This window comes from Pteropus alecto, unplaced genomic scaffold (assembly GCF_000325575.1).
Source record: "Pteropus alecto unplaced genomic scaffold, ASM32557v1 scaffold313, whole genome shotgun sequence".
Lineage (NCBI taxonomy): Eukaryota > Metazoa > Chordata > Mammalia > Chiroptera > Pteropodidae > Pteropus > Pteropus alecto.
In genome coordinates this window covers 1,541,037-1,551,882 of record NW_006434832.1, presented here as the reverse complement: position 1 = coordinate 1,551,882, position 10,846 = coordinate 1,541,037, and the positions used below count along the sequence as shown (strand labels likewise).

General features: G+C 47.5%; 1 protein-coding gene across 4 annotated transcripts in view; it reads left to right on the top strand.

Moving 5' to 3' along the window:
- The window catches only part of GOSR2 (golgi SNAP receptor complex member 2), a 20,349-nt gene extending 14,666 nt beyond the window's left edge, over window positions 1–5,683 (top strand). For all 4 annotated transcript variants that reach the window (XM_025045632.1, XM_015588070.2, XM_025045633.1 and 1 more), the window contains exon 5: window positions 2,542–5,683. In XM_025045632.1, the coding sequence (XP_024901400.1) occupies window positions 2,542–2,703 (162 nt within the window). In that variant the 3' untranslated portion in view covers window positions 2,704–5,683. The remainder of the gene's footprint in view (window positions 1–2,541) is intronic.
- The last annotated feature ends 5,163 nt before the right edge of the window (window positions 5,684–10,846 follow it).

Genomic DNA, 10,846 nt, shown 5'->3' with positions numbered 1-10,846 from the left:
CTGATAGCGTCTAGAGCACATGCTGCTGATCCCCAGAGACTCTTCATTCTTTGAGTCTAGGTATTGCTAGAAGCCCCGCCCCATTGGCTGAGACTCCAACCCCCTGGGAGTGGCTTACAGAAACATTACACAGACTCTGATGTCAGTTGTGATGTTTCAGCCTCAGCCCTTTTCCTGTATCAACCCTGATGGATAATGGGGTGTGGGCTGTGCCTATTATCAGGGTGTGGTTCCCTGTGAACGAAGCACTCCCAGCCACTGAGCTGTGAGAAACAGTCACTCGGAAGCATGAGCTTTATCTTAGTTTTTGTTGGACCACATTGGGCCTGTCAGCTCCGAGAGAGTTCAGTATATTTCTGCCACCTTTACCAGGGAGAAGGTCAGGAGAGCCACGAGTGACACTTACTTCCTCCGGACAGCTACAGTGCTTCAGAGGGCCTGAAGTGTGGTCTCCGACTGCTTCACAGGCGCCCCCCTTTCAGAACAGCCACCTGCAATAATCTAAACTGATACATGCTGATTAATCCGCCCTTTCTGTAGAATACTGTTGGCCTCCTTCCCATATCTCAGAAAAACAGAAAAACCCTTTTAGGCCAGGACTCGCCATGTCACACTAACGTCAACCCATGGGGGTTAGAGCTTATTGTTAAAGCAAATGTGAGCTTCCTCCTGAAGTCTCGTATCGCTGAGGAGTACAAGTAGCTTCTGCCCCTACACGGTCACCAGAAGTGAAATGCCGGTGAGCCTGGTGAGGCTCTTGGGGGCTGGGCTGTGAGGCTTCTGGTCCCATTTCCTCGTACTCCCCCCATCCACTTGTCTGCCGTCACTTAATTCCCTCCACTTGACTCCCATCCCACCTCTGCCAGGAGAGTTTCTACTTTAGCCATTTGAAAGGAATGTGGGAGAGAGCATGAAGGAGCTGGGTCCCGATTTGGGGAAGTTCGTGGTTGAAAATGAGAACAGTTTTTTAAATTTATGGCAATTTTAAGGTGATTTTAGAGGCTTGATGCTTGAACTTCAAACGGTGAGGAAATAACCTGTGCTTTTCAAGCTAAGCAGAATCTTTAGCGAGAGTCTAATATTTACCATTACTGTTGTGGAGAAAACACACGTCTGGTCTCTGGCAATGATCAAGTTTGACTTGAGAAATCTCTCTCCGGGAGGCTTTTTAGTCACTGGGCAGAATGTAGGTTCGAATCCCTGTCCATGGTGCCTCATGTCATTCTCGCTTCTCTTGCATCTTCTCAGTTGCTTGTTGATATGTTATTCATTTTAAAAATGGATGTGAGGCATTAAGTTAGGTGCCATCCAAATGCAGTTGGTGATGTGTTTAGATGTAACTTGGAGTCTACCCAGCATTTATTTATATTTGTCATTTCATAAGAAATTAAATGTGCTTAATAATGAATAGTAGGCAGAGAAGAAGGGCAGGCTGGGTGGTTTGGGCTGTTGGTTTAGGAATAAAAAGACCTTTTGTTTTCAGTGGTGGGTGGTGACGCATAGGGGTTTTAGGTCGTTGTGTTGGTGTCTGTGTCAGTTGTGTTTCTGTCGTTCCATCTTGGGCCACTTCAAACCCGCTCCTGATCATGGACACTGACCCACACATTGTACTCAGCAGACTCCATGAGACTTCTCTCTAATCAAAGAGCTAGGGAGCAGAGACAAAGATTTTTGATGTTAACCTTTTTTTAGTATAAAATATTCTAATGTAAAATTTTTTTTGAGGTATCATGCACTTACAGGGAGGTATGCAGATCTTATAGGTCATGGAACCTTGACAGATGTATACACGTTTGTAACTCACGCTGCTATCACGACAGACCATTTTCATCACCCTGAACGATCCCTCATGCGTTTTCCCACCCAGTCAGCCTGCCTCTCCCCCCCAGGCAACCAGTGTACTGATTTATGTCACCATAAGTTAGTTTTGTCTGTTATTGAATTTTGTATAAATGTATTCATACTATTTTATGTGTGGCTTTTTCCCCTTGGAAATGTTTTGCAGGCTCATTCATACTGTTACATGTTGGTAATTCTTTTTATTGCCAAGCAGCACTCCCTTTGTCAGATAAATCATGAAGTATTCATCCTCTGGTAATATACACCTGGATTGTTTCTAGTTTTTGGATATTCTGTGTTTTCTACTAAAAGCTTCATCGTAGTTTCAGCTTTTATGTTTTATCCATCTCAACTTTATTTTTGTGTATAATAGAAATCAAGGATCCTTTTTTTACACACGTACATATATATATCCGCACAAGACGTGTGTGTGTGATAACATGTAGGAGATATTTATTATATAGCGAATTATTCTAGCACATTTGTGGAAAAGACTTTTCTTTCCCCCTTGTGATGCTCTAGTACCTTGATCAAAAGTTATCTACCCATATGAGAGTGATGTATTTCTGGTTGGCACTGCTTTTTATATGCTTTAAGCATGACCAAGAAACTTGTCTGTTGGTAAAGCCCCATCTCATAATGACATTCACCGTGGCAGAATGAGTCGATCTATGTTTTCCTTTCTCCTCTTGTCTGCCCCAGGGGACTCAGAAGAAGATCCTTGACATCGCCAACATGCTGGGCTTGTCCAACACGGTGATGCGGCTCATCGAGAAGCGGGCTTTCCAGGACAAGTACTTAATGATCGGTGGGATGCTCCTCACCTGTGTGGTCATGTTCCTCGTGGTGCAGTACCTGACGTGAGCCAGCCAAGCCCAGCAGCTGATCAACGATGTTCCCACAGCATGAGAGTGTGTGTGAGTGTGTGTGCGTGCAAGGTGAGGCCCAGAGGCCACCTTTTGAAATGTGTGTCCTTAACTGTGAAGACCACTGGGAAGTAATTGTGATTCATAACCTAGTGGGAGTTTCATACCTGCTCTGTTTCTTATGACATCTCAGATGTGAAACTAGTGCTACCAAGATTCACGGTGCTTAGGAAATGAAAGAAGTACTTGTTCTCTCTCTCACTCACTGGAGGAGGATGTGATAGAACAGTAAGGGATTATGAAGGAAGGGAAAGAATGGCTTTGGTGGTCTTGTCAATATAACTGATGCATGCCCCAACAAGGCGTTCACGGTGAGCCTTGCAGACAGGACTGTCTACACATTGTCCTCATTCGGCCTTTCTGGCTCCTAACGGGGAGGCTGGAACAGAAGCAGTGGAGGGGTGGGGAAGAGGTCTTCTTTTCTCGTGCCCCTTATAGTAGATCAAGTCACATGCTTTTGCTACTAGCCACCTCCCCCACTCCCAAAATGACATACAGATGACTGACTGCTAATTCTTGTCACCTTTCCCTGGAAGCAGCTACCTAGAGGAAAAAGAGACATTGACGCTGTTGCTGACACGATTTTCCATATTATACTGGTCTGGCATTTCTCCTTTCTAAAATGAGACCACCGTTATTCTCTGGGCATGTTCATCCTGAAGACTGAAGACCCTCGTCACTGATTCTTTTGGGTAGTTAATGGAATGGTTCACTTTTAAGGTTTCTAGATTGTAGCCTGGCACCCATGCCCAGACTTTGGTGGGCCTTTGCCCCTTAGACAGTTGCTGTGAGCATAGGTTAGTGGTTTGTCAAGTATAGTCTCATGTCTAGTTTTAGCATCTCTCTCTAGCTGTCTTCCTTTCCTTAAAATATTTTAACAACTGTCAGCCAAGCCCTGGCAGATGCTACCCTGAAACCATCCCTGGTGTCCTTGTGAGACTCTCTTTTCAGGGACCAGGACCTTTTCCTTCTCCGACGAACCCTGCATTAAGGCCGTACCACTACCTGGTGTATTGTGGAATTTATTGTAAAGCCAGTCTGCCTATTGTGATTAATTGCCAAAAGTACCAGAAAGACCTGGTTAGCATGATTTTTCATCTATCATAGGCCCAGCCAGTCCTAGGCTCAGTAGCCTTATGTCAAGACATAAAATAGCACTCAGAATTTCCCAGAAAAAAAATGGAAACCGGGTCAGTATTAACCCCACCTTTTGGCCCACCTACTTCCCGTCTTTGTTTCTTGTTACTTGGACTATCTTCTGTCTTCTTGCCCTTTGCTCTGTGTTTTCTATTCCACCTTCCTTATTAACCTCCCACCTGTTTCATTCGCAGTATTGGTCTTTTCAGCCACATCTGTGGCTTTGAACCCCTTTTGGCGAACATTTCTCAATCACAGATTTTTAACATGAGTTTCCTGGGTACTGATTTCACGCTTTTGGTTGGCTCTCCATGGCTCCTACCCTTCTGGGCTTAATTAACAGGGCCCTGGGTGTCCAAGGAAGAGAGAATCTATGACCCTTTCATAAAAAGATTGAGGGCCCTGCCAGAATGAAAACAGTGGCCTGAAGGGTGGAGAGAAGGGTTGAGGCATCTTCAGACCTACATCTAACTTTGGAGGAGGCACAGTTTGAAATTTCCCTCACACCCAGCACCCCTGCCCTCCTAGGGACACAGCATATAAAATGATTTTTGTTGTTTTTTTTTAACTGCAGTCTATAAAATGGTTTTTTTAACTACATAGACCTGGCTATTCTATTTCCTGAACACCTGAATATCCTGCTGGACAGTGTACTTTGGAGGAAGGTGTATAAGGAGCAACTAAGCAATTTGGACTTGAACTCCAGAAGGCCAAAACTCCTCCCACCCCCTGCCCTCCGTGGGTTGATGTGACATCTATTTGTAGTGTACACTAGTGTGTTTCCACACTTGCCTTTATAGTGATTGTTGGCCTTAATGAACCAGAAGGCCTTCCTTCATACTGCACCTTTAGAGCCATTCTCCCTACTTTGTAAATTGTGGGTAGTTTGTGGGTGTTTATCATCCTGGGCTAGGGAACAGTTTGTAGGTGTTTATCATCTTGGACTAGGGACCAATGTGTCTGCGAGAAACATACACTGGCCTGACAGTGTGCTTCTGTCTCCCTAGCCCCAGCGTCTAGGGAAGGGTCCCAGGCCAGGGAATGAGCACCCCCTAGTGGAGCCAGGGTGGATTCTTAGGTTGAGCTGATGCAAGAATCTCCAGTAGACAGCCACTCAAACTTGTACAGCCTTTTGGTACAGGTTTACCTATTGTGGTTTAAGACAGGTAGGTTTTCAAGGAACTTGGGAATATCCTCATTCTGTGGAATTTACTCCAGGGGTAACCACCTTAAGAAAAGCCAAACTCAAAGACCAAGTAAGTAGGAGAGTCTTGATTTTATAGAAGACTTCATTGCAGGATTTTTTCTAAGTCCTTTGCCCTGATGAATTTCAACGGGTTTGATTCGCATATTTGGACTTACCACCCATTGTTTTTGAAACACATCAGTTGAATAAAGTTGAGATTTATTTTATTTAGAAAATCATATTTTGTAAAGGAATTTGGCATTCATTGTTGTAACTAATGACCCCCTTTTCTTATGTTCCAGGCCAGACATTCTCAAACACTGCTCTGTGGCCCGGGGCTGGGCAGGCTGCCTCAGAAGCAGCTGGGAAACATTTTTTAAATTATAGATTCCTGGGGCCTATCCGGGCTTTCTGAATTAGAATATTCGTAAGTCTCTAAAGTAATTTTGATACGTGTATTTTAAAACCACTGTCTTTTAGACAGAAGGCTTTTGTCTTAAAGATGACAGCATTTGAAAATATATGCTGAGCTAACTCAGCATATATGTGTAAAGGACAAAACTTATTAAGTCCATAATAAAGTCTTATTTACTTATATCCTATCTTATTTCAGAAAAGATTTGAAGAGACTTATAGGAACTAACTGAAATATAAAGAAGTGAAGACCAAGAACAGATCAAGAGTAGAATTTCAATACCAAGAAAAATGCCAATTCAGTCATGAAGCCCTACTGAAGTACATTGGGGAATCCCTAATTTGACTTTGAGCCCCAGCAGCCAAAGGAAAAAGAGAAGCGTGACCTGTTACTGTCTGAATGGGGGGTAGGGATGTCATATTTGCTCAGAGGAAAACCCAGACTTTTAATTCCGCTAGCTTGCCTCTGGCCCTTAACTGGAAGTCAGGCATGGTTATTTTCCTGGGTCACCCCTCTAATCTTCTCAAACCCTCTGAGTTAGGTCCTATATTGTCCCCATTGTGCAGATGAGGAGGCTGGGCTTCAGTGACTCCCAAGGCCCTACGGGGAGTCCTGGAAGGGGCTGGCCCCCGTCTGTGTGGCTCATAACCCAAGCTCATAACCTGTGCTCCAACCTACCTCCCATGCTCAGTGTGAGATGCAGGAGACCAAGGGAGCCTGCTGGGATCGGGTATAGGGCCATAAGGTATTTGTTGCACCTTAAGTGGCAGGTTCTCTGTCCTAAAATATTTTCCTAATTGTAAAGGGAGAGAGCTTGCGGGGCGGGGAGCTTCTGGGAATAGGAACTATACTCAGGTCTTGCCACCAGGGGGCAAGATAACCCGATCTGCAGTTGATCTGCCCAGAACTCTGCTGTGTCTTAGGCCTGGTGGTGGAAGAGGAGGAAACAACCGCACATTTGGTTTGGTTCTTTTTAGGTCCAAAATTCTCTGCTCAGTAGCAGCTCTCAGTTGTGTTTGGAGCTCTCAGGGTATGGCCAAGATGGCCTCTCAAATTCCAGTTCGTTCTAACTTGCAGGACTCCCTTTCAGTACTTCCCTTAGCACAGGGGCGGATGGGCATGTTGCAGGTAAGCATGGAAAACATTTCTTAAAGTGTTCATTCCTTCTCTCTATTTTGTGTCCTTTCATTTTATATGGCACATGGGAGAGGAGGGAAATGGGATGCGGGGGTGGGGGAGGTCTGGCAGGTCCTTAGCCCTGTGAGGTACAGTTGGTAACAGCTCCCCACCCCCACACACACGCGATAGGACCTCTGCGAGCAGGCCCTCACTTCATCCCTATGCCCCTCTAGCACTGGGTTCTCAACCTTGGCTCCACCTGAGCCCGGCAGGGAAGCCCTGCATCTCCCCGGTCCTTCAGTCCCCAGCTACCAGAGCTCTTGGCACTTGCCTGACACCATGTTAGCTGTTTCAGGACAGACGAGTTGGAAGCAGCCTCTGCCCTCTGCACCTGGCAGTGATCAGAAAGGCAGCAGCAAGAGCCCTGGGTCCAGGAAGCAGACACTTGGCTTCAAACCCCAGCCCAGCCTCATCTTTGCCCCCTTAAAATGGGGGTAACACGTGTCCCACATCCTTCCCCAGGGTGAGCAGGGGGTCCAAGACTGAGTATAGCAGGCTCCAGAGGTCTAAAGCAAGGCGTCTCAGCCTTGGCCACATTGCAGTCACCTGAGGAACTTAAACAGTCCCCTGTTTGGGGTTGTTTTTTTTTAAATTCCCAAGACATTGTCCTGTGCTGCCCAGGTTGTGAACCGCTGCCCTGTGTCCTCCAGGCGTGCTGGGTTATTATTCCTGTTTAACTGGAAAGGCAAGAACTATTCATGTGTGACAACCAGAGGACAAAGTAACAAGCAGAATCTCCAAGATGGGGGCATCTTTTAGAGTGGTTGTGGCGGTGATGGTGCAGGATGATCGAAGGAAAGAGTTGGGGAAGAAGTTGAGGGGGGAATGGGGAGCAGGGGGAGGTTAGTAAGGTCTAATCAGACTTTAACTGCTAAGGGCAATGAAGGAGAGCTGCTGGGAGGGCTGTTGCCCCGTCACCTGCTTGGCTCACAGCTTCCTCGCACCAGCTCAGCCCATCCAAGAAATGGTTGCTGTTCAGAGACCCAAGAAGCCTGAAATGGAGCTGAATCCTTGGTGGGCGATAACTCATCAGAGGTGAACAGGATGGCGGTTTCACTCCTTCCCCTTTCCAGCCCAGGCAGTGGGCTCCACATCCTTTCACCCAAGACAGCTTGGGCAGAGCCCACCTCTTGGCCCCACTCATTTCCTGGCAGCTGTCAGCATGCTCTGCTGAGTTTCTCATGGCCAGGGCCTGTGCAGGGACAGAGTCAAGGAGTCAGAAATATGGGACTTCTGTAGGAGGGGGAAATAATCACATTTGTCCCACAGACCTCTTCACTTTCTGAATGTGAAAAGATAAAACCCTGAGTGCTCCTGGATGCTGTCCAAGTTCTCGTTGCTGTATGCATGGGGCGGCCGTAAATTCAGTGTCCGTGGTGATTTCCAGGAAACCATTTCCCCCCCTCCTTTTCCCTTGTGGCAGAGGGCAGCCTCTCTTACCGCAGGTCAGGGTCCCTGGGAGACCCTTGGAAGACAGCCCCTAGAACAGAATTCTAGGACGGCTGCCTCCTTGGATGAGAAAACACCTTGGAATAAATTTTCTGAAGTCACCCATTTTGAGAGAACAGCACTTTATTAAAGATACAGAAACGTGGATATTCACTTAAGGAAAAAAATGGCTCAGTGCCAGTAGTGTATTCTTTTAACATAAGTCAATTTAATAATTAGACAAGATGTCGTGGGACAATGATAGGTGCCAGGCCAGTGGGTAGATACCAGAGACCGCGTGGTCAGCAGCAGAGAGCTTATCCAGAGGGGACGGGGGTGGTGATGGAGTGCTTCCTGGAAGAGGAAGGACCCAAGACAGGTAGCGGATGGATTAGTGGGCCTGGAGAGTGGTACTGACATGTTCCTGAGGAAATTGGGGAGGGGCGCTAGTTTGAAGGGGAGGAGCGTAAGGTCAGTTCTCGGCAGGGTTTGGGAGTGGCCTGTGGAGAGAGTGGGAAGCTGGAGCGGGGTGATGGAGGAAGCCAGAAGGCCCTGGCGTGAGTGCAGGTGTTGGGATTGGGATCCCTGCTCATGCCCCAGACTCTGGAGCTGTGATGTCCTGCTCAGGAAGGGGAAGTGGGGGCGCTCCTCAGCCAGAGTCTGGTTTGAAACCTCCCCCTTGGTATACGTTTGCAGGAGAGAGGGTGTGCAGGGGCTCTGGGTAGCCAGTCTCAGGAGCACCCAGCAGCCTAGACTCCGCAGACCTGGTGAAACCACCAGATAGGCATGGCTGCAGGGGCTGGCATGGCCACGTGCTCTGAGATCCGCCACTGCTTATTTCTTGCTGTTGACATGCTGATGAGACCTAGTGGAAAAGGTCAGCTCTCCTGGGAGCACCCAACCCCCAAGGACCTTGGACATGATCTCCTGAGATGCAACAAAGCATGATGGGGGCGATGGGGTGATATTTGGAATGGGGATGGCTGACGTGGCTTAGAATTCTAACTTTACCATTCTTAGCAGGGTAACCGTGTACTCAGTCGCTTGTCTGCATATAGGAATAGTAATAGCTACCTCATGATGGTGGCACATATGCATGTACCTGAGATCTCACCAGTCAACAGAAGTGACTAAGGAGGCAAAAGAGTTTAAGTGATAGAAATCAAGCAGGCCTGTTGTGCATCTCAGCTCTGACCCTTATTAGTTGTGTGACCTTGAGCAAGTCACATCACCTCTCCAAGCCTCTGCTCTGTTACCTTCTAGAGGTAAATAATGCCCATCTCACAGGTGGCTGGGAGCCAGTGAATGCTGCAATGTATATAAAGTGCTTACCGCACAGCCTGGGACATAAAAAGATGGCAGCTGAAGTTTTGTCGTTGTTAATTAGCATTGCATCAGACCTGGGCCTCATCCTTCTTACTCGGCCGATGTGGTTGTTAGTCAAGGGCTTGATATCCCAAAAGAAAGTACCCCCAGTCTTCACTAGTTAAACTTTATTTACAGACAGGTATAATGTCATATAAATAATATTGAGTTTGGCATCCAAAGACCTGAATTCAGATCCCCACCTTATTACTTACTAGCCCTCGCTCCCTGTGTCTTCCTCACAGCCTTAGTGTCCTCGTATGAGAAATGGGGATTGTAATAATGACCTACTTTATAGAACTGTAGTGAGGACAAAACGATCAAGCATGTGAATCAGTGAGGGTGCTCTGGGCTGCAAGTACCACCAACCCCAGCTCCAAGTAGCTGAGACAGTAGGAACTCATGGAGCTGGGGCAGGCTGCAGGCTTGGGACTGCCTAGGTTCCGAGAGCAATGAAGCTCTGGGGAAGGGATGCAGGAGAGGTGAGAGTGACGGTTGAAAGGTCAGACTGGAATCGTCGCCCACTTGGGGCAGGCTGCAGGCTTGGGACTGCCTAGGTTCCCTGAGAGCATCGGAGCTCTGGGGAAGGGATGCAGGAGAGGCGAGAGTGATGGTTGAAAGGTCAGACTGAAATCGTTACCCACTAACCATTCATTCATTCATTCATTCATTCAGTAAATAGTAATTGAACACCCACTGTGTGCCAGTCATGGGGGTGGGCCTTGGAGTATAAACCTGATTCAGCAAGGCCTCCTCATGGTTTCTGAAGATCTGGAATTAGGACAGGGCATGGCTGGCATGGTTCATCTCTGCTCCATGATGTCTGGGGCCTCAGCTGGAAGATTCCAGCGCTGGAAAGGAGAATCATCTGAAGGTTCACTCACATGTCTGGTGCCTGATGTTGGCTGAGCTCCTGGGCTGGGGCTGTCCACTGGAACACCTGCACAAGGCTCCATGTAGCCAGGGCTTCCTCACAGCATGGTGGCTGTGTTCCCAGAGTACGCAGCCCAAGGGAGAAAGCCAGATGGGGCTGTATTCTTTTTATGACCAAGCCTCAGAAATCATATGGCCTCAGTTCTGCCATACTCCTTGGGCTGTGGCAGTCACGAGCCGCCCACCGAGCCCGGCAGGAGTGTGGGTCACGGTGTTAAGAGCATGTGGGGTGGGATAGATCCATGAGCATGGCCATCTTTTGAAAGCACAGTCGGCCACACTGCTCTTGACTGAAGCACACATCTAGCTCACGATGAAATGCACAAACTCCATCACCATAGGTACCAGGTAGCATCTACTCACCTGAGACATTGGGGGAGGCTTTTGAGCTGAATCTCAGCTGAGTCAGAGTTGACCAGGTGCTGCTTTGGAGGAAAG